The 25,531-nt window shown below is 60.1% G+C and overlaps 1 protein-coding gene across 4 annotated transcripts; it reads left to right on the forward strand.

Moving 5' to 3' along the window:
- On the forward strand, positions 1-24,898 carry LTBP3 (latent transforming growth factor beta binding protein 3). Of its 4 annotated transcripts, none has more exons than XM_039547705.1 (28): positions 1-112; positions 5,329-5,443; positions 5,851-6,086; positions 6,340-6,445; positions 8,419-8,511; positions 9,472-9,594; positions 9,792-9,950; positions 10,252-10,437; positions 13,708-13,724; positions 13,972-14,056; positions 14,265-14,360; positions 14,736-14,861; positions 15,395-15,526; positions 15,797-15,925; positions 16,417-16,536; positions 16,907-17,029; positions 17,383-17,505; positions 18,622-18,741; positions 19,327-19,455; positions 19,555-19,722; positions 20,075-20,158; positions 20,656-20,784; positions 21,138-21,275; positions 22,666-22,806; positions 23,209-23,370; positions 23,718-23,798; positions 24,042-24,173; positions 24,467-24,898. In XM_039547705.1, the coding sequence occupies exons 2-28, from the start codon at positions 5,407-5,409 to the stop codon at positions 24,619-24,621; spliced, it is 3,330 nt and encodes a 1,109-aa protein (XP_039403639.1). In that variant the 5' UTR covers positions 1-112; positions 5,329-5,406; the 3' UTR covers positions 24,622-24,898. The 4 variants fall into 4 exon arrangements, with proteins under 4 accessions (XP_039403639.1, XP_039403636.1, XP_039403637.1 ...); XM_039547702.1 differs by lacking the exon at positions 1-112 and adding an exon at positions 738-1,238 and having other exon boundaries at positions 5,111-5,443; XM_039547703.1 differs by lacking the exons at positions 1-112; positions 16,907-17,029 and adding an exon at positions 738-1,238 and having other exon boundaries at positions 5,111-5,443.
- Positions 24,899-25,531: the final 633 nt, after the last annotated feature.

Consider the following 25,531-nt stretch of genomic DNA (forward strand, 5'->3'; position numbering starts at 1 on the left):
GAGCGAGGGGGCGCTGGGCAGCGGAGCGGTGTGGTGCAGGCCCACCCTGAAGGGGAAGGGCCACGCTGGCAGCACAGGGCTGGGCAGGCCAGTGTGCATCTGGCAGCTGCAGGTTTGTAAACAGAGCCCTCCTGCTGGGCTGCCCTCACCGTGCTGTGCCTCATTGCCCCCAGCCCGCCCTTCACTCTGGAGCCTGCCCAGCCCGCCCCTTACCCCAGGGGGGCCCACAAAGAGTTAATCTGGCCCTGCACCCCCTCTAGCTATCATCTATCTATCCCTATGCACCCTATTATCCCCCCCAGCCCACGACCCTCCGATTGGGGTGCTGCCCCCCTCTGTCCATCCCGCCCCCTTGTGGCCGTGTCCTGGGCAGGGCTCCGAGGCGGAGGGCGGGAGGGGGGCAGCCCCTCGGAGCCGCCCTGCTGCCCGGAGCCAGCCCTGGCTCTTGGCCCCCGGCCCAGATTCCTGCCCCCGGCCGGGGATTGGCTGAGCGCGGCACAAACAGCCGGCCGGCCAGCCGCCCCGTCTCGCTCCCTCGCTCCGCCATCCCGGCCCTGCGCCTCTCCCCTTCTCCCTTCTCCTTCGCTCCGTCCGCAGCGGCGCGGGGAGCCCAGGCGCCGGCCGGAGGCGGGGGTGGCGCCGGGGGGCCTCCGGAGTGGGGCAGAGCGTGTCTGCCCGGGGGGGCGAAGGAAGGAGAAGAGGCACCGGAGAGAGGGCGGGGTGGCCAAGGGGGCTCGGGGAGGGGAGCGAGGGTTTCGTTCCTTCCTTCCTCGCCGATCCTTTCCCCGTTCCCTCCATCCTCGCCCTCTTTGTTTCCCTGTGCCCGGGCCAGCGGAAAGGGGAGGAAGGAGCTGCGGGAAGGAGTGTGGAGGCGGGCCCTGGGCGGCTGAGCTGTCTGTGCTGGCTCTTGGCTGCAGGGGCTCCCTCGCCCCCTCTGACCGCCTGCCAGGCGGCTGGTGCCAGGGTGGGGCTGGGGGACGATGTAAAGATGCCCCGGGGGTTGGCACTCTGGGTGCTCCTCTTGCCCTGGCTCTGTGCCCCCGGGGCACGGCCTGCAGCGCCCGATCGGGCGGCCGTAGCGCGGGAGCGCTTCAAGGTGGTCTTCGCCCCGCTGGTCTGCAAGCGGACCTGCCTCAAGGGCCAGTGCCGGGACACCTGCAAGCAGGGCAGCAACATGACCCTGATCGGCGAGAACGGGCACTCGGCTGACACCCTGACCGGCTCGGGCTTCCGCGTGGGTGAGCACTGCACGGGGCACAGGCCGGGGCATGGAGGAGGGACAGCAGGGGTTGACAGTTATGTGAAAAGGGGCATTGGGGGCTTTGGTTGTCCAGGGAGGGGACTGAGCTGCACTGGGGATGGGGGAGCTGTCTAGGGGAGGAGGTGCACTGGAGAGCCCCTCTGGGGTGGAGGGAGGTGCTGGAGGCAGGTCAGGGGCATGGGGGATGAGGAGCTATTGGAACACATCTCCCTGATTTCCACTCTGCATCAGCATGCAGGCTCTGCTTGTGTGGCTGCACTCACCTGTGTTGCTCACACCTGTCTCACCAGCATCGGTTGCACGCAGGCTTTTGCACACTCACTCTGGTGCACTTTGGACACGGAGCTGCTCACATGGCTCCATTCCACCTGTCACTTGCTTCTTTTCACATGCGTGTGCCCCTGACATGCCGACACCAGTAGAGGCCCCCAGTCCCTCACCCACACACGGTGCGTGGCCAGGCCCCTTGTCTGTGCACACATTTGCACACTCACAAATCTCGCAGATTGTGCCACCGTCGTGCTCAAGTGGGCGCATTTCCTCCCGTGGGCACTTGCCGGTGCACTAACTAGCACTCAGAGGCTTGCACGCTTGGCATTCACTTAGCCGTGTGCGCACTCTCCCCTCTCCCCTGGCAGTTCTTCCAGCAGCAGTTCAGGGCTGGAGGAAAATCTCGCCTCAGCGAATGGCCCCGTCCCAGCTCCGTCCCCTGGGGCCCGTCCGACGCCTGCACCTCCGGCAGCCGGCCTCCAGTCTAACACACACATGCGTCACACGCACACACATGGAATCCAATGCACACACAGGCAAGGAATCTAACACACACACACCCAATCTAACACTTGCACACATGCAATCTCATGCACACACCACACAATCTACTATATGCACAAGCTAACACACCCAGTCTAACGCACGTATGTGCACATACAAACACAATTAAATGCACATGCATACACCCACTCACACAATCTAACACACATGTGTGTGCAATCTCGCTTGCCCATGCACACTCATGCAGGTTCCCCCACACACTCTCACACACACCCCGACTGGCACACACTCGGACATGTGCTCTCACATGCACACTCCTTTGCACGCACAGCAGCCTGGGCCAGCTCCCTCTGCGAATTCCCTGGTTTGTAACATTCCTCAGCTGATGCTGGTGCCCCTCCTGCCAGGCACCATGCCAGCCCCCCTCCCCGCCCCCCCAGCTGGAGGAAAGATCCCTGGTGCCCCTTCATCCTCCTGCTGGGGGACAGCTGGTGTTGGGGGTGGAATGACCTCTGAGGCTAACTGAATCCAGAACTGGGCTGGATTCAGCCCAGAAAATCCCCTCCTGGCCCAGGGCGGGCCCAGCACCTGCACCCAGCCTTGGGTGTGGGAGTGAGAGGGATGGAAGGTTCAGGGGAGGAGAGGATTTTTTTGGAGGGGAACTCTTTGATCCTTGCTGAACAAGTTCTACCTCCCCACTGTGGGTCTGACCCAGACCTCAACCCCTCCAGTCACCCAGTCACAGACCCCTGGGGAGACTCTCCCCCTGCATCCCAGCTGGCCCACCCCACATGTCCCTCCCCTCCACACTCATCCCTGCTGTGCTCCATCCTTCCCCCAACACCCCCCCCTTCCCTGCCTGCTCCCATTCACCCCCATGCACCCCTGCACTCCATCCATGCACCTCACCCCATCCTCCATCCAGCCCCCCTCCCACCGTGTGCTCCAGCCACACACACCCTGCTCCCTCCATCTTCCCCTGCCCCCCTCACTCAATCGCATCCCAGCATGTGCCCTCTCCCCCCCGTTTTGTCTCAGTGACACAAAAAGACTAAAAATACCTCAGGCTCCAGAAACCGCGGCCTTTATTGACTTTGCACTTGGGAGGGAATGAAATTGAGTCACTGCTGGAAGTGAGGGGGCTGGAGCAGGTGCTAGGTGACCCCACTTCGCCCACCAGTGCCGACTTGCAGCCCCCTGTTATCCCAGCCCTGAGCTCTGCCACACAATCCCTCAGTCCCGACTCACAATTTTCTCTGTCCCTGAAATCCCTCTCCCACCCCAGTGCACTTTTTCAACTGGACACCATGATTCTCCTTCACTTCCTGTCCTACCATGGTGTGCGGCTGATCAACAGCCCTTCACGCCCCACCCCAGAGGTGGCCACATCTGAAGCCCTGAGTGCGCAGTGTGTCGGCCTTTCCGATGATGGGACTGCCGCAGGAGCCATTCGCTGTCCTTTTGTTATTGTCCTGAGTGTTTGGATAATCTCTGTTCCAACACTGAGTCACCCACGCTTGAGCCAGGGCAGATGGCTGGGCCTGGGAACCGCACCACTCTCTCCCCTGAGCCACGGCTGTTCAGCTGCCCCTGCAAACTCCCCACCCAAGGAAATAAACCAAAACAGCTGGAACCCCAGCCTCAGCCTGGGAGTCAGTGTAGGGATGGTGGTGTTTGCTGGGACTGCTGGCTCTGGGAGGGGAGTGGGGTCTAGTGGCTAGAGCAGGGGGCTGGGCGTAAGGGCACTGGAGCTCTGTCACCAGCTCTGATTCACTCTGTGACCTGAGGGATGTCACTTCCCGCCTGGATGGCCTCAGCTGGGTATTTCACCCTGTGTGGGTTTGTGGGGAAGGATGTGGGGGAGGAAGGGCTTGTGGTTAAGGCCCTGGGGCCAGGAGACCTGGCTTCTTTTCCTGCCTCTGCCACAGACACCCTGTGTGACCTCGGGTGAGCCCCTCCCCCCTCCAGGCCTGTGTCCCCCCCCCGTCCTGTGTCTATTTAGACTGTAAGGCCTGTCTCTCACCATGGGTCTGTGCAGTGTCTGGCACAATGGTTCCTGATCGTGCGCGCGTGTGTGTGTGTGTGTGTACAGTGCCCAGGACATCAGGCCCTGATCTCAGGTGTGTGTGTGTTTGTATACAGCGCACTAGGCCCTGATCTCGTGTGTATGTGTGTGTGTGTGTGTGTACGTATAGCGCACTGGGCCCTGATCCCGTTTGTGTGTGTGTGTACGTACAGCGCACTGGGCCCTGATCCCGTGTGTGTGTGTGTACGTACAGCGCACTGGGCCCTGATCCCGTGTGTGTATGTACAGCGCACTGGGCCCTGATCCTGTGTGTGTGTACGTACAGCGCACAGCGCACTGGGCCCTGATCTCGGTGTTGTGTGTGTGGGTAGCACCCAGCTCACTGGGCCCTGATCTTGGTCGAGGGCCTCCAGGTGCTGCTCCAATACTAACAGGGATGTTAACACATTGGTGTTACATGAGTCCCTGGAGGCCCAGCTGAGATCACAGACTCACACAAGGAAGAGTTCCTGCCTCTTGTGCTCTGGCCAGCTTTCCCCTCACCTTGTGTGTACCCTGGCTTGCCTGCTGGCTCCCCCACACCACGTGTGCCCTGTCTTGCCCGCCGGCTGCCCCCACCGTGTGTGCCCTGGCTTGCCTGCCAGCTCAACCCCATGTGTGCCCTGGCTTGCCTGCCAGCTCACCCACCGCATCTGCCCTGGATTGCCCTCAGGCTCCCCCCTGCATGTGCCCTGGCTTGCCCGCCGGCTCCCCCCCCCCCCGTGTGTGCCCTGGAGCAGGGGTTGGATGGGGCAGGGTGGGGACAGGGAGCAGGGGGTGGGTGGGGCAGGGACAGGGAGCAGGAGGTGGGTGGGTAGGGAGCAGGAGGTGGATGGGGTCGGGGTAGGGAGCAGGGGGTGGGTGGGAGCAGGGGATGGATAGGGTGGGGGCAGAGAGCAGGGAGTGGCTGCGGGTGGGTGGGGCCAGGCGACTGCAGGGTGGACACAGGCGGTGCGGCAGTGGGGGCAGCATGGGGGTCCCTGGTCTAATCTCCCTCTCTCTCCCCCCAGTGGTGTGCCCGCTGCCTTGTATGAATGGCGGGCAGTGCACATCCCGTAACCACTGCCTCTGCCCCCCTGAGTTTACGGGGCGCTTCTGTCAGGTTCCTGCGAGCCGCCAGGCCCAGGCCCAGGGGGGGCAGCAGCTGCTGCAGTCGGCAGCGCTGGGGCCCCTCGAGGGCCCGGCCGGTGAGACGGGCTCCAGCAAACACGCCATCTACGCCGTGCAGGTGATCTCCGACGCGCATGGTGCCGGGGAGCCACCCGCCGGCCACAGCCCCAAAGCCACCGTCAGCCACTCCACCTTCATGGTGCCCCTGGGGCCTGGGCACCACTCATCTGAAGGTAACTGCTGCTGGGAGCGGGGAGGGGGTGGGTCTGAGAAGTGTGATGGGGATGGAGGGCAAGGGAGGGAGTGATAGGGCGAATGGGGTGACAGGGTAACTTGGAGTGAGGGGGTGATGGGGCAGGGGAGGGGTGACTGGGTGAGGGTGATGGGGGTAGGGGTTGTTGGGGGTGAATGATTGGGCAGGGGAGTGATGGGGTGATGGGGGCAAGAGACGGGTGAGTGGGTGGGGGTGATGGCGGGCAGGGGTTGTTGGGGGCGAATGATTGGGCAGAGGGGTGATGGGGGCAGGGGGTTAATGGCGAGGGGCATCTCTCATTTAGGGGAAGTGCCAGGTGTTGTTGCCTGGGGATGTGGGTGTCAGGGGAGGGTCCATGTGCTGACACCCACTCGGGCCCCACTCCAGTACAGGTCCACCCCCCTCTGCTGAATGTGCGCGTCCACCACCCGCCCGATGCCTCTGTGCAGGTCCACCGCATCGACAGCATCAGCACTGAGGGCACCGGGCCGGGCGCCCAACACCACCTCATCCAGCACCCGGCCCAGAGCTCCATGGGCCAGAAACCCCCCACGCCCCATGCCCGGCCCCACACGCACAAACCCCTGGGACGCTGCTTCCAGGAGACCCTGCCCAAGCAATCTGTGAGTTGCCCGCTCCCCAGGAGGCACTGTGCTGAAGGGAGGGGGGCGGGAGTCAGCAGGGGGTGCTGTGGTACAGGGAGCGGGGAGGGGTCAGTAGGGTCGCTGTGCTGCAGGGAGGGGTCAGCAGGGGGCGCTGTGCTGCAGGGAGCAGTGATGGGTCAGCAGGGGGTGCTGTGCTGCAGGGGCAGGTGGCCGTCGTGGTCTGACTTGCCTGTCGTTTCTCTCTCCGGCGATGGGGGGCACCGTTTCTCAGTGTGGGAGCAACCCCCTGCCAGGCCTGACCAAGCAGGAGGATTGCTGCGGGAGCATCGGCACCTCCTGGGGGCAGAACAAGTGCCACAAATGCCCCCACCTGCAGTGTAAGTAATGGCTGTGGCCCCCTTCCCCGTACAGCCTCACAAGCCCCGTGGCCCGCCCCCTGCTAGTGCTCCTGTCCCCGCCCCACAGTGCCCCCTGCTGGGAGAAGCCATGCTGGAGTAGCCAGGAGCTCCCCCAGCCAGTGACCCTGCAGCCCTTCTGCTAGCCAAGAGGGGTTGCCCATTGCGGGGGAGCCAGGACGGACCCACTGAGGGTCTGTGAGGGCTGGTGCTCCCACTTGTCCCCCTGGCCTGGCGCCGACCTCTCCCAGCCTGGCACAGGGTTTACGGGAAGCCTGGATGGGGCCTTACGTAGCCAGGCTGTGGCCAGCTGGGCTGCCACATTCCAGCATCTCGCCTTGGGAGCTGGCTGGGCAGTGCCCACCAGTCCCTCCCAGAGCTTCCAGGGCACCATGGCGGAGGATGCAGGGCACAGTGCCCTATGCCCAGCTGGCTAAGATAGGGAGGGGATGGATCAGGTGGCAGGTTCCAACCCTCCATTCTACCCCTCCCCCCGCACCTACCCCCCTTCCTGGCGCTCCCACTCAATGGCTTTTCCAGCTCCCGGGGATATGTGAGCCGCAGGGTGTTTGTGTTAGAGGTAGCCAAGAATGTGCTTCATGGCCTGGCTCCCTGTTCTCCGGCTGGGCAGGCCCGCCCGCTCCCTTTCATCACGCTTCGGCTCTTCCCGTCTGCAGCTGCCACCCACCCATCCCTGTGGGAAGTGCTGCCTGCCCCCTGGGGGTGAGAGGAGCATGTGGGGTAGGAGAATGGAACCGTTTGTTACCTGAGGGAGTGCACGGGTGCTGCCACCCCGGCCTCTGCCAGCAGGGGGCACTGCAGGGAGTGAGGCAGGAACTGGCTGCGGGGGAGCTCCTGGCTACTCCAGCCCTGGCCTCTCCCAGCAGGGGGCAGTGTGGGGAGTGAGGCAGGAGCACAGGGGGAGTTCTCAGCCGGGCATTCTGACCTAACTTGCCCCTGGGGGCAGTTTCTCCTTACCCGTCAGTCAGTAGCCAGCAGTGACTCGGGGGTGGGGGCTGTCTCTGTTCCCCCTGTCTCTGCTGCCTGCGTGAGTTGTGATAATGCCTCACCCTTTTCCCAGCCCTGCCCTCTGCACAGGCCAGTGGTGGTGAGTCCCTCAGGTTAATAAATTCCCACGGTCCCTTGGAATTCTGTTGCCATTTGAATCTCACTGGGACAACCCCCTTCATCCCCAGCGTCCCCCCAGCGCCTCTTTCTCTTTCTTCTCAGTCTTTCTTTCCATTGTTCCCCCCCCCAATGTTCCCCAGCTTGGACAGATCAGGAGCAGCCTGGCTGCACACACGCCTGCTGGAATGAACATCATCCCATGTCCCCGCCCCCTGCGCCTGCTGGCCTGGCTGTGGTAGTGAGACCGGCGCAGCGCTGGCTAGCTGATCACTGCTTCCCCCAGCACCACCCCCAGCGGGGCCGCTGCTGCGGGGGGCGAGGAGCCAGAGACCCTGGGCCAAGAGGCAGCGCGTCCAAACCGCCGTCTGTGCAAGCGTCTGGCACCCGTGCTGGGCAGTGTCTGTGTCTCTGCTATTGCAATGGTGATGCAGACCCCCATAGCCCACCCAGCTGGAGATTGGGCCGTGTCTGGCCAGGTGCCATGCAGACTCTCATAGCCCCCTCCCCCCTGCCTGAGGTCAGGGCCCTGCCCCAGGCTCTGCACGGATACAAGAGACAGTGTCTGCCCTGTCAGGCTCAATGTCTAGACAAATGAATAAGAGGGGAAGGAATGGCACCGAGTGGGAATGGGACTTGCCTGAGGTCAGTGGCAGAGCTGGGATAGAACCCAGGAGTCCTGAGTGCCAGTCTCTCCCTGGTCTAACCCACTAGGCCCCGCTCCCTTCCCAGAGCTGGGGCTAGACTCAGAGAGTCCTGCCCTCACCTGTACGCCACGCTGCATCCTCGCTCCCGCTGATTCTCCCTCTGGGGTTTGTTGTGTGTTGCAGACTCGGGGGTGCAGAAGACAGGCCCGATCCGAGGGGAGCACGGGGGTGATTGCCCACAGGGATACAAGAGACTGAACAGCACCCACTGCCAGGGTACCCGGCGGGCGCTCCCTGGGTGGGGGGACTGAAGACCTGCTTCTGTGTGTGTGTTGTGTCTGTGGAAATGTGTCGTGTGTGGGGCTGTGCTGTGCTGTTGACCCATCTCTCCCTAAACACACTTTAATGAGTGTGCTCTGTGGGGAGTGTGCGTTGTGTTGTTGTGTTGCATGTTCTTGTGTCACTGACCCCTCTCTCTCCCTGTGCAGACATAGAATCATAGACTTTAAGGTCAGAAGGGACCATTATGATCATCTAGTCTGACCTCCTGCACAATGGAGGCCACAGAATCTCACCCACCCACCCCTGTATCAAACCTGTGTCTGAGCCATTGAAGTCCTCAAATCATGGTTTAAAGACTTCAAGGTGCAGAGAATCCTCCAGCAAGTGACCCGTGCCCCACGCTGCAGAGGAAGGCGAAACCCCCCCAGGGCCTCTGCCAATCTGACCTGGAGGAAAATTCCTTCCCGACCCCAAATATTGCGATCAGCTAAACCCTGAGCATGTGGGCAAGACTCACCAGCCAGACGCCCAGGAAAGAATTCTCTGTAGTAACTCAGATCCCACCCCATCTAACATCCCATCACAGGCCATTGGGCATATTTACCGCTAGTATCACTCTTGTGACACTGAAACTAGAAATATGAAATATAACTCTGAGGTCCAACATTAACGAGTGTGCCCTGTGGGGTGTGTGTGTTGTGTTGTGTTGTATATCCTAGTGTTGCTGACCCTCTCTCTCCCTGTGCAGACATTAACAAGTGTGCCCTGTGGGATGTATACGTGTTGTGTTGTGTATGCATTGTGTTGTTGTGTTGTGTGTCGTTGTGTTGCTGACCCCTCTCTCTCCCCATGCAGACATTTATGAGTGTGCCCCGTGGGGTGTGTGCATGTTGTGCTGTGTGTGCATTGTGTTGTATGTCATTGTATTACTGACCCCTCTCTCTCCCTGTGCAGACATTAACGAGTGTGCCATGCAGGGCGTGTGCCAGAATGGCGAGTGTCTCAACACCCAGGGCAGCTTTCGCTGCGCATGCAAACCTGGCCACATGCTGGGCCCATCCCGCAGCCAGTGTGTCCGTATGTAGGGGGACTGGGGGTAGGCTGGGGGGTCAGGGGGACTGGGAGGGTTGGGCAGGGGGCTTGGAGCTGCATTGACCCTATCTCCTGGGGGGGGTGATGGGGGCTCAGTGTCTCTCTGGGGTGCCCAGCTGGGGGTGGGGGGATGAGGGGAGGGGCTTGGAGCAGCACTGACCCTGTCTCTCCCGGGGTTGCAGCAGAGAAGTCGGGGGAGAAGAGCCTGTGTTTCCGGCTGGTGAGCCCGGAGCTCCAGTGTCAGCACCCACTGCCCACTAAGCTGACCCGCCAGATGTGCTGCTGCAGCGTTGGCAAGGCCTGGGGGGCCCGCTGTGAGCGCTGCCCGGCTGATGGCGCAGGTAAGGAACCACAAACTGGGCAGGAATGGAGTATCTGCTTGCAGCGCCGGAGTCACTGGCTGGGGCACTGCCACAGGGAATTTCGCAGTGCTGTAGTCACTGGCTGGGGCACTGCCACAGGGAATTTCGCAGTGCTGTAGTCCCTGGCTGGGGCACTGCCACAGGGAATTTCACAGTGCTGTGGTCCCTGGCTGGGGCACTGCCACAGGGTAGCTTGCAGTGCTGGAGTCACCACCGGGGGGCACTGCCACAGGGTAGCTTGCAGCACCAGTGTTAACCTGTCTCCTCTCCCATCTGGCAGCTGCCTTCAAGGAGATTTGCCCAGCAGGGAAGGGCTACCACATCCTGACATCCCACCAGACCCTGACCATCCAGGGGGAGAGCGACTTCACCCTGCACATCCACCCCGACGGCACCACGGACCTGCAGCAACAGCACGAGCTGCCCAGCCTGCCGCCCCTCGAGGGGGACTCTCAGGAGTCCGAAGGTCAGAGACCCCGGGGAGGAGGCTGGACTGGGCACGGGGGCCAGGGAGGTGCCACTGGCACTCTGCTCACCATGACATGGGGGTTCCCTAAACTTCCCCTAGTGAACCCCAGTAATTGCAGGGGTTGTACCTCACATTGCCCCATGGTGAACCCCAGTGTTCTCACAGGCTGTACCCCACATTGCCCCATGATGAGCCCCAGTATTCCCAGGGGCTGCACCCCAAATTCTCCCACTGTGAACCCTCTCTGAGAATGTGGAGTTCACAGACAGATAATTTGGAGGTCCCTACATTCTCCGATTTTACAACAGACTCCAGAAAATATTAGAGACTCTCCCAGACAAAGACATTACCATCCTTATGGGAGACTTTAATGCCAAAATTGGACCTGATAACACAGGATACGAACAAGTCATGGGGACCCACGCTCTGGGAGAGATGAGTGAGAATGGAGAGAGATTTGTGGATCTGTGTGCACTTAACAACCTGGTCATAGGAGGCAGCATCTTTCCTCACAAGCGGATCCACAAGAGTACCTGGGTATCGCCAGCAGGCATGACAGAAAACCAGATCGACCATGTCTGCATTAGCAAGAAGTTCAGAAGATCCTTGCAGGACGTTAGAGTTAGAAGAGGAGCAGACGTGGCGTCCGACCATCACTTAGTGGTGGCCAGATTGAAGCTGAAGCTGAAGAAGAACTGGATAGACGCGTCAGACAGAAGAGCGGAGTACAACGTCAACCTTCTGAAGGACCATAAGACCAAGGAAGATTTTGGATTGACGCTGAAGAATAAGTTTTCAGTACTACAGGATCAGTCTGAAGAAGAGGAAGACAGTGTACTCAACAGATGGCAGAAAGTGAGAGACACACTTAGGTCAGCATGCCAGGAAGTGCTTGGAATTAAGAAATACCAGCAGAAAGAGTGGATCACAGCAGAGTCCTTGACAAAGATAGAAGACAGAAAGAAGAAGAAGGCAGCAGTCAACAACAGCAGGACTAGAGCAGCAAAGGCCAAAGCTCAAAAAGAGTATGCTGAAGCCCACAGAGCAGTGAAGAGGAATATTAGGAAGGATAAGAGAGATTATGTGGATGGACTGGCAGCAGAAGCAGAGCAGGCAGCATACAGCGGTAACATGAAACAGCTGTACGATACTACCAAGCGACTGTCTGGAAAGTTCAGCAAGCCAGAACGTCCCGTTAAAGACAAGCAGGGAAAGTCTATAACAGGAATAGAACTACAGATGAACAGATGGGCGGAGCACTTTGAGGAACTCCTGAACAGACCAGCACCACCAAATCCACCAGACATCAACCCAGCCAATGAGGACCTCCCAATCAATTGCGATAAACCAACCAGAGACGAGATCAGAAAAGCCATCACTATGATGAAGAACAGGAAGGCGGCTGGACCTGACGATATCCCAGCAGAGGCCCTGAAAGCAGACCTGGATGCTTCAGTGGAAATGCTGTACCCCCTCTTTGAGAAAATATGGGAAGAAGAAGTGATTCCGGCCGACTGGAAAGAGGGATATCTCATCAAAATCCCCAAGAAAGGAGACCTCAGCAACTGTGCCAACTATAGAGGAATCACACTCCTGTCGGTGCCAGGGAAGGTCTTCAACAGAGTCCTCTTAGAGAGAATGAAGGATGCCGTCGATCCACAGCTACGAGATGAACAGGCAGGTTTCCGGCAGAACAGATCATGCACGGACCAGATAGCAACGCTCCGCATCATAGTCGAGCAGTCTATGGAGTGGAACTCCTCGTTGTACATCAGCTTTGTTGACTATGAGAAAGCATTCGATAGCGTGGATCGAGAGACCCTCTGGAAGCTCCTTCGGCACTATGGCATCCCAGCAAAGGTGGTCAACCTGATCAAGAATTCATATGACGGCATACACTGTAGAGTGATCCATGGAGGGCAGCTCACAAACAGCTTCCAGGTGCGAACCGGAGTCAGACAAGGATGCTTGTTGTCACCACTTCTCTTTCTTCTCGTCATCGATTGGATTATGAAGACATCCACTTACAAGCGTAGGAATGGAATCCAATGGTCATTGTGGACCCAGCTTGATGACCTGGACTTTGCCGACGACCTTGCACTCCTTTCGCACAGTAAACAGCAGATGCAAGAGAAGACCAACGTAGTGGCAGCCACGTCATCACAGGTTGGCCTCAACATCCACAAGGACAAGACCAAGATCCTTAGGATCAATTCCATCAGCAACGACCCAGTCACACTGAATGGAAGCCCCCTGGAAGAAGTGCAGTCCTTCACCTACCTAGGTAGCATCATCGACCATCAGGTAGGAACAGACGCAGACATCAAAGTAAGGATTGGTAAGGCAAGAGCAGCCTTCTTACAGCTCAAGAACATCTGGAGCTCCAGAGAGCTGTCTTTGGCAATAAAGATTCGACTGTTCAACTCCAACGTGAAATCAGTCTTACTGTATGGAGCTGAAACCTGGAGGACAACCAAAACAACCACCAGGAAGATCCAGACCTTCATTAATAGCTGCCTCAGAAGGATTCTCCAGATCCGCTGGCCAGACACCATCAGTAACATCCACCTCTTGGAGAGGACCCGTCAACTCCCAGCAGAGGAAGAAATTAGAAGGAGAAGGTGGGGCTGGATAGGACATACACTACGCAAGCAGCCAACCAACATCACCAGACAGGCACTGCAGTGGAACCCCCAAGGCAAGCGGAAAAGAGGCCGCCCAAGAAATACCTGGCGACGCGACCTTCAGGTTGATAGCAAAAAAATGGGCTATACCTGGAACCAGCTAGAGCGAATGGCCCAGGATAGAAGACTATGGAGATCTGTGGTTGGCGGCCCATACCCCGGTTGGGGTGACGGGCATGAATGAATGACATTCTCCGAGGGACAAGCCCACATTCCCCAACAGTGAACCCCATGTTCTCACAGAGGTGTCCCCCACATTCTCCCATGGTGAACTCCATGTTCTCTGGAGCACCCCAAATTCAGTAAGGGTGAACCCCACTTTCTCAGAGCTGTTACTCCCTTCTTTGTTGGCAAACCCCCAAATGTAAGGGGGCAAAGCCCATGTTGTCAGAGCTGTTACCCCAAATTATCTAAGGGCAAACCCTATTTTTCAGGGGTACACCCTGTTATCTAAGACCCCCAGAATCCCAGAGCTGGGAGACCCTGCTCCCAGAGCAAACGCCCCGCTCTCAGGAGGTGAACCTCACATTCTCAGCTTGGCATGGCAGGATCTGACCCCTGGCCCTGTGTTTGTCTCTTGCAGCTGTCACCACGGCCATGGTGAGTAGGGCCTCCAGAGCAGCAGAGGAGCAGCGGATGAGCAGAGGGGTGATGCGGGTGTGAGGGAAGGATGGAGGGAGTGGGAAAGGAGGTGCTGGAGGGTGGTGGGCGAGAAGGCGGGAGGAGAGGAATGAATGAAAGAACGAGAGAAGGGGAGGAATGAAGCGAAGCAGAGGGAGGAATAGGGCACCCGGCTGGGTAGTGGAGAGCAGCAGGTGCCCCTACCGTTTAACCACTCCCCCTCCAGCTGCCGGCATATCGGACCAACTCAGAGGAGCAGTCAGTGGACCAGTTCTATGCCAGTGCAGCCACCCTGGGCGCCCGCTACCCTGGTGAGTGATGGAAGAAAGGGCACTGCTGCGGGGAAGCTCACAGCGCTGCAGCCCCCGGCTGGCCACTGCTGCGGGGAAGCTCGCAGCGCTGCAGCCCCCGGCTGGCCACTGCTGCGGGGAAGCTCGCAGCGCTGCAGCCCCCGGCTGGCCACTGCTGCGGGGAAGCTCGCAGCGCTGCTAACCCTGTTCTGTCTCCATTGGGTCCCAGAGGTGGTGGCCCGTCCCACAACTGCCATGGTGCAGAAGGTGCTGCCGGATCAATACACGCGTAGCGCCGTGGAGATCGCACCCACGCAGGTGACAGGTGAGAGCCTCACGGCAGGGGTGGGGGGGCTGCGTGCCAGCAACCTCCCTCCCTCCCCTTTTTGGGAGAAATTTCACATTCATGGACCAAACTTCCCTGCTGGGGCCTCCCCTTAATTATCGGGGGTGAACCCCAAATGTTCCCCAGCGGTGTTCATGTTCTTCAGGGGGTCCCCCAAGTCCTTTCCAGGCTGACGATGTCTCCTGAGCGCTCCGGTCCGATGCAGTGTGGTCCCTGCGAGCTGCTATCGCAGCCGCCCTAGGGGTGGGAACTCCTGGCTCTTCTGGGGATCTATGAGAAAGAGATCTCCTGGCTCCTATGTCTGAGCCATTCGTCCTGATCCCCCCCCCGGGCTGCATCTGTCTGTCCCTGCAGAGACGGATGAGTGCAAGCTGAACCGCAATATCTGTGGCCATGGAGAGTGTGTCATGAATTTGTCCGGCTACACCTGCATCTGCTACCCGGGCTACCGCTGGCATGCCCAGCGCAGGTTCTGCACAGGTAACATGCTGCCTTGCCCTCCTTTGTGGACGTGCGACACATGCACAGGGACAGGCATGTGCATGGCTGGGAGTGTGGGGGACATGTCACGCCCACCCTGGTGCATTCACGGAGGTGTCAGCGCCCTGGAGGATCACAAGCATTGATATGATGGAGTGACCCCCGGGTATGCCTACATATACAGGTCTGTTATGCCCCCCACTAGCCTGTATGCAAAGGTGCGACACATGTGTGTCTGCGCAACAGGTGTGTGACATGCCCACACAGCTGCGCAACAGGCGTGCGACACGACCACACAGCTGTACAATAGGTGTGTGACACACCCGCAAGTCGGTCTGTGGAAGTCTGAGACACCCACCCTGCTTGCGCACGCTGGGCCTGGTGGTTAGGCCTGCAACACATGCACAACTACACATGCAAGCCTGTGACCCCGGCCCCTGAAATATGCATGTGGCCAGGGCTGTGACAGGCCAGCGTCCCGGCATGGCAGGAGTCAGTCATTCTCTCTCCCTCCCGCCCCCCGCCTGCCACAGACGTGAATGAGTGTGAGGCGGAGCCGTGTGGCATCGGCAAGGGCGTCTGCATGAACACGGGCGGCTCCTACAACTGCCACTGCAACCGGGGGTACCAGCTGAAGGTGCACAAGGGCGTGCGCTCCTGCGTGGGTGAGCACTCCAGAGGCAGGGGCTGGCGGGGTGGCTGCTGGGGGAAACGGGGCATGGAGGAAGGGGGGCTGGGGGATTGGAAAGGGGTGGAGGGATGGGCTGTGGAAAAGGGGAGCTGGAGGATGGGAAGGGGGGCTGGGGGATGGGAAGTGGGCATGGGGGATGGGAAGGAGGCATGAGGGATGGATAGGGAGTTGGTGGGGGGGAAGGGGTGATCGGTAAAGTCCTGTCCCCCTTCCTCTACCCTGTTCACACCCACCTCTCTGGTAGACATCGATGAATGCTCCAAGCCCCACATCTGTGGGGATGGGGGAGCCTGTGTCAACTACCCTGGGCACTACAAGTGTGAATGCCACCCCGGCTACCGTCTCAAGCCTTCCCGCCAGCCCCTCTGCGAAGGTAAGGGCTGGGCTGGGCTGGGCTGGGCTGGGGAGGAAGGAGAGAGCCCCAACAGCCTGGGAGACAGAGACCCTATAATAACAAACCAACGGCCCTGAGAGATTCTATCATAACAAGTGGATGTGTGCAGCCTGAGCAGTAGTGAAAGCCAGAAATTTCCAAAGACCCAACAAGAACAAACAGGTGCACACAGCCCCAGAGTTACTGAGAGAGACCCTACGATAACAAACCAGTGCTCCGAGAAACCCTACAATAGCAAACCAATGTCTAGGCCCAGAGCTTGCACGAGACCTCAGAACAAGAAGACAGCACCCCTGAGCAACCCTTCTCACAACAACCTGTCAAGTAGAGTTGTCAGGGACTCTACAATAACAAACCAACTCCCTGCTTGCCAGAGGGCTTGCTGAGTCCTCAAGGGCCCTGCCCTGTGCTCTGCCCCTTGTGGGGCTCCCCCAAAGGCCCTTCACCCTTCACCTTTTCTCTCTCCACAGACATTGATGAGTGCCTGGACACCGGCACCTGCCCTGACGGGAAGTGTGAGAACCGGCCAGGCACCTACAAATGCAGCCCCTGCCCTCCGGGCTTCCGGGGCCAGCATGGGATTTGCTATGGTAAGCGCTGGCCACAGAACCCAGGAGTCCTGGCTCCCAGACCCCACTCTAACCCAGTAGGTCCCACCCTACTCCCAGAGCTGGGGACAGAACCCAGGAGTCCTGGCTCCCAGCTCCCGGCTCCAACCCAGTAAACCCTCCTCCTCCTAGTGCTGGGGTTGGTGCAGTATCTGGGGTGTGACTGTCATGCTGGGGTTGGTGCATTATCTGGAGTGTGACTGTCATGCCCCTGTGGTGAGAGGTGCCCTGTGCAGTCCCCAGTGGGCTGGGGGATATTCAGCCCAGACCAAACTTGGCTGCAAGGGACTGGGTTGCAGGTCAAAAGTTGTGTGGGGGGCAGGGTTGGGGTTCAGCATCTGTGTCTTCCCAGATGTGGATGAGTGCTCCGAGGAGACCCCGTGCAAACACGGCTGGTGTGAGAACCTGCCCGGCTCCTTCCGCTGCACCTGTGGGGAGGGATTTGCGCCCGCGCCCAATGCCCGGAGCTGCTTGGGTAACTAGATCCCCTGCCCTCCCAGAGACCCCTGTTCTAACCACTGCACCCCCCTCCCCTCCCAGAGCCCCCTGCTCTAACCACCGCACCCCCTCCCCTCCCAGGGCCCCCCTGCTCTAACCACTGCACCCCACTCCCCTCCCAGAGCCCTCCTGCTCTAAGCACCGCACCCCCTCCCCTCCCAGGCCCCCTGCTCTAACCACTGCACTCCCTCCCAGAGCCCCCTGCTCTAAGAACCGCACCCCCTCCCCTCCCAGGGCCCCCCTGCTCTAACCACTTCACCCCTGCCCTCCCAGATCGGAGGACAGAAGCCAGGATTCTGACTCACAGCCCTCCACTCTCTCTCCCTGCAGATGTGAATGAGTGTGAGGATGGGGGGCTTTGCCCCAATGGGGTCTGTGTCAACACCCTGGGCTCCTTTAAGTGCCAGTGCCCAGCCGGCTTCCACTCAGTGAAGGACAGGCCACGCTGCGAAGGTGAGGGGCTGGTCCATGGGGTGGAAGGGTGAAGGGGGCTGAGCTGATGGGGGGCATGTAGGGCTCAGGGTGAGGGATCTGGGCCAGGGAGCTGCCTGTGGGCAGTGAGGCTCAGTGGGGGGTCAGCAGGTCGGTGGGGCTGCCTGTGGGAGTAGAGCAGCTGTGTGAAGGGGCTGGGTGGAAGGGTTTGTGGACATGGGAGCTGTGAGAGGGTCAGGCTGGTGGCCATGTTGCGGGGTTTTTGGGGAGGGGCCTGGGCTGGGTGGCCATGTCAGGAGGCTGGATGAGGGGACCAGGCTGGTGGCCATGTCAGGGGAGCTGGGTGAGAGGGCCAGGCTAGGTGGCCATGTTGCGGGGGAGGGGGGCTTGGGTGAGGAGCCTGGGCTGGGTGGCCATGTTGGGAGGCTGAGTGAGGGGCCTGGGCTGGGTGGCCATGTCAGGGGAGCTGGGTAAGGGGGCCAGGCTGGGTGGCCATGTGTGGGGGTCTGGGCAACATGTTGGGGTGGGGTTGGGAGGGGCTGTGTGGCCATGTCTGGGGATTGGGAGGGGCTGGGTGCCCATGTCTGGAGGGCTGAGTGAGGGGCTGGGCTGGGTGGCCATGTCTGGGGTCTGGGTGATGGGGCCTGGCTGGGTGACCATGTGGGGTGGGGTTGGGGCGGGGCTGGGTCGCCTTGTTGTGGGGGCTAAGTCAGGGAACTGGGCTGGGAGGCCATGGGGGGGCGCTGGGTGAGGGGGCCAGGCTGGGTGGCCACATCCCGGGTGGGGCTGGGTAACAGGACCAGGCTGGGTGGCCATGTCAGGAGGGTTGTGGGGGGGGGCTGGGCTGGGTGGCCTTGTTGGGGGGGGCTGTGTGAGGGGACTGGGCTGTGTGAGGGAGTGGCTGTGTAATGGGGCTGGACTGGGTGGCCATGTGGGGGGGGCTGGGTGGCCACGTCTGGGGTGGGGCTGGGTAAGGGGGCCAGGCTGGGTAGCTATGTCTGGAGGGGTGGGGCGGGTGAGGGGGCCAGGTTGGATGGCCATGTCCTGAGGGACACTGGGTGAGGGGACCAGGATGGACGGCCACGTGGGGTGGGGGCTGGGAGTGGCCCCCTCACCCCGCAGCTCTCCATGTTGCAGACATTAACGAATGTGACTTCCCGGCCGCCTGCATCGATGGCGAGTGTGTCAATTCCGTGGGCTCCTACCGCTGCCTGTGCCGCGCCGGGTACAAGCTGGTGAACGGCAGGAAGTGCCAAGGTGAGGTGGGGGTATGGCACAGACAAGTGTGAGCATCCAGGTGTGTGCGGGCAGGGCATGCCAGGAGTCTGGTGTTCCACACACGGGAGTGTGACGCAGCGAGGAAAGCATGTTGCACCGAGTGTGAGCAGCTGTGTGTGGCAACACAAGGACATCGCACACGGGGAGGTAGGAAAGTCTGGGCATGGCGGGGTAGGAAGGCACGTGAAACACTAGGCTTCAGGAATGCCTTGTGCCCAAGTGTGAGCCTGATATGCTGCAAACTGGGCCTGCCATGAGTAAGAGCGAACACCAGGGTGTGTGTGAGGGACAGAATGTGTGGAGCTGCACAAAGCAGTGCAAGGCCCCATGCATGTGTGTCTTAGTGAGCGTGGCACACTGGAAAAGGAATGAGTACAAGCCTGTGTGTGTGTATAGCTGGGTGTGAGTGTCCGTGAGTGTGAGTTTGTGTACTGTAGGGTGACACACACGGGGCACAGGTTTGTGGCATGGATGAGTGTGTATCTGAGTGGGCACAGGTGTGGTTGTGCAGCAAGCGTGCCACTGCACACCCCCTGCCTCTATCTCCCACTGGTCTCCTGCCAGATATCGACGAGTGTGCACTGGACCCCAGCTTGTGCCTGCCCCACGGGACATGTGAGAACGTGGACGGCTCCTACATGTGCGTGTGCGATGAGGGATACACCCTATCTGAGGATCAACATAGCTGTGAGGGTGAGAGTGGGACGGGGGGCCTTCCCCTCTCGGGGGCACTGGTTCTGATCTGGTGCCAGGGTGGGGCACTGTGGGATTGATTTACCCTCTGCCCCTCAGATCTGCAGCCCCCGGATCACAAGAAGGAATGCTACCTGAACTTCGATGACACCGTCTTCTGTGACAGCGTCCTGGCCACCAACATCACCCGCCAGGAGTGCTGCTGCTCACTGGGGGCTGGCTGGGGTGACCACTGTGAGATCTACCCCTGTCCCGTGGCCAACTCAGGTGGGACACACTCTACCCCCTCCTCCATGCCACCCTCCCCCATTCCCACTGCCACCAGTGAACCGTGGAACTACCTGCTACTGGACACGGTGTGACTGTGAACATCCAACCCCCAGGCTCTAAGGCAACTACTAGAATCCAGCTGTGGAGGGGGGGTCAGGAAGGCATTACCCATGGAGGGAGTGGGGGGATACCGGGCAGGATGGGCCCATTGGTCTGATGTGGGGGCAGGGAGGGGGGGATACCAGGCTGGATGGGCCAAAGGTCTGATCCATGGGGCAGGGAGAGGGAATACCTGGTCTAGACATTAATCCCTCTTCCCCAATGTGCATGTCACCCGCCTCCCCTGCAGCTGAGTTCCACTCCCTCTGCCCTGACGGGAAAGGATTCATCCTGGATGACAACATCCTGAACTATGGCATCCCCGCCCACCGGGGTGAGTGCCAGGGCCCGCGCCCTGATCTGCTTGGCGCCTGCACTCGACGGCTGGGGGATCAGGAGCCAAGGTTACACCTTCCCCTGCACCCTCCCCCCACAAGTCACAGGGATTCCAACCCTGCTACCTGGCCATTACAGCCCCCTACACTCCACCACAGAGACGGCTGCATCTCAGTGCCAGCCATGGGACCCCTGTATAAACAACCCCCATACCCCACCCCAGAGTTGGCTGTATCTCAGCGCTGGGCGAGGGATCCCTGTATAAACAGCCACTGCACCCCACCCCAGAGGCAGCTGCATCTCAGTGCTGGGTGAGGGATCCCTGTATAAACAGCCCCTGCACCCCACCCCAGAGGCAGCTGCATCTCAGTGCTGGGTGAGGGATCCCTGTATAAACAGCCCCTGCACCCCACCCCAGAGGCAGCTGCATCTCAGTGCTGGGTGAGGGATCCCTGTATAAACAGCCCCCCTTCCCCACCCCGGGGTTCCTTGCAGACATTGACGAGTGCAGCCTGTTCAGGGAGGAGATCTGCAAGGAGGGGAAGTGCGTCAACACGCAGCCGGGCTACGAGTGCTACTGCAAGCAAGGCTTCTACTACGATGGCAACATGCTCGAGTGTGTGGGTGAGGAGGGCGAGTGGCATCAGCTCAGGCGGGCAGATACCCTGGTCTAGAGCTGGGGGAAGTGGAGGGGGCAGACAGGGATGCCCTTCTAGGGGGTGCTGCTGTGATCTGGCCTTGGTGGGGGGTCTGGCTGGCTCAGGGGAGTGAGTGGGAAATGGGACATGGGACTGGTCCCCTCTAGGGGGTGCTGCTGTGATCTGGCCTTGGCAGAGGGACTGGCTGGCTTGGGGTGGGGGAATGGGACCCAGGCCTTCCCCTCTAGGGGGCGCTGACTGTGATTGGGGTGTGGCCAGGTGGCCAGGAGAGGTGCCGACAGGAGGGGCTGGGCTCTGAGCCATGCCCTTTGCCCCCAGATGTGGATGAATGCCTGGATGAGTCGAACTGCGTGAACGGGCTGTGTGAGAACACTCTGGGGGCCTATGTGTGCACCTGCCCTGCCCCTGCCATCTATGACTCCACCCACAAGAAGTGCCTGGCACCCAGCGAGATCGGTGAGTCCCCTTCACACATGACATGAGCTCACTGGGTCTGAGCCTTGGCCCTATCCAGGTGGGCAGCCCCATCACAGCCCTACCTCCTCCTGGCCCCTTTGCAGGTGGGATGCTGGGGACGGAGCTTCCTTCCTCCCCAGGTGGGGGGCACATTGGTGGGGCGCGGACTTGCGAGCAAAGATGCCCCCTTCCTGCCCTTGGTGTCATGATGACCAATTTGGGGTCCTTGGTGCCATGACAACCCACTGAGCCTGTGACATTAGAGCAGGGGTGGGCAAACTTTTGGGCCTGAGGGCCGCATCGGGTTTTGTAAATTGTATGGAGGGACGGTTACGGGAGGGGGTTGTGGTCCAGCCCCCACCTCCTATCTGCCCTCCTCCCCGGACTCCTGCCCCATCCAACCCCCCCGTTCCCTGACGGCCCCCCAGGACTCCTGCCCCATCCACACATCCCCGCTCCCTGTTCCCTGACCACCCCAGGACCCCCGCTGCCCCATCCAACCCCTCCTCTCATTCCTGATGGTCCCCCTGGGACCCCTGCCTTATCCAACCACCCCTTCTCTCTGTCCTCTGACTGCCCCTGTAACCCCTGCCCCTGACTGCCCCTGCTGCCCCATCCAACCGCCCCCCTCCTTCCTGACTGCTCCCCTGGGACCCCTGCCCCATTTAACTCCTGTTCCCCCCTGACCACCCCAACCCCATTCCACCCCCGCCCCTGACCACCACCCTGAACTCCCCTGCCCTCTATCCAACCCCCCCTGCTCCGTGCACCCTTATGGTGCTGCCTGGAGCACCGGTGGCTGGCAGCGCTACAGCCGGGCCATGCCGTCGCCACCGCGTAGCTCAGAGCACCAGGTCAGGCCAGGCTCTGCAGCTGCACTGCCCCAGGAGCTCACAGCCCCGCCACCCAGAGCATTGCACTGGTGGCAGAGTGAGCAAGCTGAGACTGGGGGAGAGGGGAAACAGCGGGGGAGGGGCCGGGGGCTAGCCTCCCGAGGCAGGAGCTCAGGGACCAAGCTGGATGGTTCTGTGGGCCGGATGTAGCCCACAGGCCGTAGTTTGCCCACCTCTGCATTAGCGCCTATGGTGATTCCTCCTGGCCCCTGATGCCATGGCAACCCCATCAGGTGCAGAGTTACCATGATGACCTCGGCTGGCCCTTGATGCCATAGCGACCTCATCAGGTGCAGTGTTACCTTGGTGACCTCGGCTGGCCCTTGATGCCACAGCGACCTCATCAGGCGCAGTGTTACCATGTTGACCCTAGCTGGCCCCTGATGCCATAGTGACCCTTGTCAGTCTGGTGGTGCCATAGCAATCCCTGCTAGTCCCCAATGCCATGGCAACCTTGTCAAGCCCTGATGCCCTGTGACTGTACCCTGGTCCTGCAGATGTGGATGAGTGCCGGGACCCTGGGGCCTGCCGGCATGGGCGTTGCATCAACACGCTGGGCTCCTTCTACTGTGAGTGCAGCCTGCCCTGGATGCTGGATCCCAGTGGCAAGGAATGCCAGCTCCCTGACATGCAGGCAGGTGAGGGGTATGCAGGGCTGAGTGCTACTGCACAGGCCCAGGAGAGTGGGGGGTGGGGTGGGATTGTGAACCTGACTCTGTGAGCGAGCAGGGGGGCAAGTGTGAATGAGTGAGTGTGTGTGTGTCACTGAGTGTGAGCAGGGGTGACTGTGTGTTCCTGATTGTGAAGCAGGGTAAGTGTGAGCACCTCACTGATTGTGACCATGGTGGTTACGAAGATTGTGAGTGTGCCCCTGTAGTTGCTGGTGCCTGTGTGTGAGTGTGCACCTGCTTGGGTGTGCAGTGAGTGTGGTGGTGTGCACAAGGGCCCCTCCAGCATGCCAGGCCCTGTGGGAATGTCTCCTGCGGGTGCTGGCTGGCATGGTGCTGTGGGCTCCCCCTGCTTTCTCTCTACCCTGGCAGACCGGGCGGCCGATCGGCGCGACATCTGCTGGCAGCACCGGGGGGAGGACAGCATGTGTGCCTCCCCGCTCAACGGCTACCACCTGACCTATGAGGAGTGCTGCTGCCGCTACGGCAAAGGCTGGGGCTTCCAGTGCCGTGCATGCCCCCCCCGCAGCCCAGGTAGCACTCATGACCAGCCTGCCTCTGGGGCTGTTGCCTTCAGTCTGGTCCCAGGGTGGGGGGACTGGCTGTCTCAGGGGATGAGGAGTGGGGTACGGGGCCTTTCCCCTCTGGGGGCTCTAGCTGGCTCAGGGGATGGGGAGTGGTGTATGGGGCCTTTCCCCTCTGGAGGTTGCTGGCTCCTGTCTGGCCCCACAGTGGCGGGGACTGGCTGGCTCAGGGGGGCGGGGAGTGGGGTTCAGGGTCTTTCCCCTCTGGGGGCTCTGGCTCTGATTGCACTGGGCAGGATCTGATGGGATGTGATTCACTGCTATGTGTCCCAGGCTCATTGTTGTGGTTCCTTGCAGGGCAGCAGTGTCAGCCATCTCAGAGCGAGAGCAACTCCTTCTGGGACCTCAGTCCCTTGTTCCTGGGCAAGTCCCGCAAAGGTTAGTGATCCTTCTATACACAGCCCCCATGCCCATCCCAGAGGTTGCTGCATCTCATTGCAGGCCAAAGGGTTCCTGTATGAACAGCCCCCTGTGCCCCACCCCAGAGTCAGCTGCATCTCTGTGCCAGACAAGGGATCACATGCCCCCTCCCACAGTTTCAGCTGCATGGAAATAGGCTCCCTGCCATTCCTGTGGTCTCACCTGTGTTCCCCCCACCTTTGTACCTCACCCCGCTCTCAGAGGATGATACCTCAGAGGAGGATTCAGATGAATGTCACTGCCTGAATGGCCGCTGCGTCCGGACCTACCATGGTGCAGTTTGCGAGTGCCCTGCAGGCTTCCAGCTAGACGCCACCCGCATCCGCTGCCTGGGTAAGAGTGCCAAGCTGCCTGTGAATTACATGCACTGCAAAGGGATGTGCTCTCCACACCACCAGGGATCCTGAGTACTATCCTGGGACGGGAGTCTGGTCTAGTGGATTAGAGCAGGGGTGGGGTTGGGAGCCAGGACTCCTGGGTTCTCTTCCCTCTTCACCTTTCACATACAGTGCTGCTAGCTGTCTCTCTGTGCCTGGTCTGTTGGGAGATGCAGGTTGAAGAACCATACTCAGGCTCTAGACCACAGCCACTCCATTAACCCTTTCCCTCCCTCTCCCCACCCACAGACATCGACGAGTGCCGGGAGCTGAACCAGCGAGGCCTGCTGTGCAAGAACGAGCGCTGCATCAATACCAATGGCTCGTACCGCTGTGCCTGCAAGCCAGGCTTTGTCCGATCCCGCCACCATGGGGGCATGTGCATCCCCCAGCGTCGCCGATAGCTCCCTGTCACCCACCAGGGGCGCTGCCAGCTGACACAAGAGAGAGACTCTGTCGCTAAGGGTTCACATCCTGTTTGCGGGGGGAACGTAATATTTTTTAATTGCTAAAAATGGGGCATTTTATTGGGTTTTCCTCCCTCTGCAAGATTTTTTTATTAGCATTATTTTAGGGCTGCATTATTTGCACTCATTTCTGTAGGAACCAGGTATACAAAAGCCAACAACCTTGTAAATAATGAGAAGGAAGCTAATGAATTAATTAAATTGTGGGAGTGGATCCTGGGCTAGGTGTTTGTATGCTGTGCTATCTGCATTGGTGGGGGCGGGCTCTGCAGACTCTGCAGCTGCTGCTCCCCAACAGTGGGTGCTGTGACAAAGGAGGCAGGGCAGCCTGCATCCTTGCAACCCCACCCAACTCTGCCCTCCGAATGGCCCCCCTTTAGAAAGCCTGGACACAGCTCTGACATCATCCAGTACACCCATGATGTCATCAGCCACGCTCCCCTAGACTGTAACTCCTGCCTTGCAAGGCTGGCTCGGGCACTGCTGCGGGGAAGCTCACAGCACCATGGTCAGCTGTTGGGCGAGGACTGCAGGGGAGGGTAAATGACATCATTAAAATTCCTACTATGCCTTGGAGGGCTCAAATGGCCTCAAGGTTTAAAAAAAGTAAAGGCCCAGCCGGGCGCTGGGTGTGGACAGCCCTGGAACACCTCCGGCTGGAGTAGGCCATGCGACTACGGTGCCCATAATTCCTTGAGGAAGTATAAGTCTCTGAATAAAGAACAGGAGTACCTGTGGCACCTTAGAGACTAACAAATTTATTTCAGCATAAGCTTTCGTGGGCTACAGCTCACTTCTTCAGATGCATAGAGTGGAACACACAGACAGAAGATATTTATACATACAG

This window comes from Mauremys reevesii, linkage group 7 (assembly GCF_016161935.1).
Source record: "Mauremys reevesii isolate NIE-2019 linkage group 7, ASM1616193v1, whole genome shotgun sequence".
In the NCBI taxonomy this organism is placed as follows: domain Eukaryota; kingdom Metazoa; phylum Chordata; order Testudines; family Geoemydidae; genus Mauremys; species Mauremys reevesii.

Bases quoted from the DNA above. Each gene is read 5' to 3' on its own strand.
- LTBP3 (XM_039547702.1), top strand. From the start codon at position 989: ATGCCCCGGGGGTTGGCACTCTGGGTGCTCCTCTTGCCCTGGCTCTGT. The intron at 19,456-19,554 runs GTGAGAGTGGGA...TCTGCCCCTCAG, and splicing joins GGATCAACATAGCTGTGAGG to ATCTGCAGCCCCCGGATCAC. The intron at 23,799-24,041 runs GTTAGTGATCCT...CCCCGCTCTCAG, and splicing joins CCTGGGCAAGTCCCGCAAAG to AGGATGATACCTCAGAGGAG.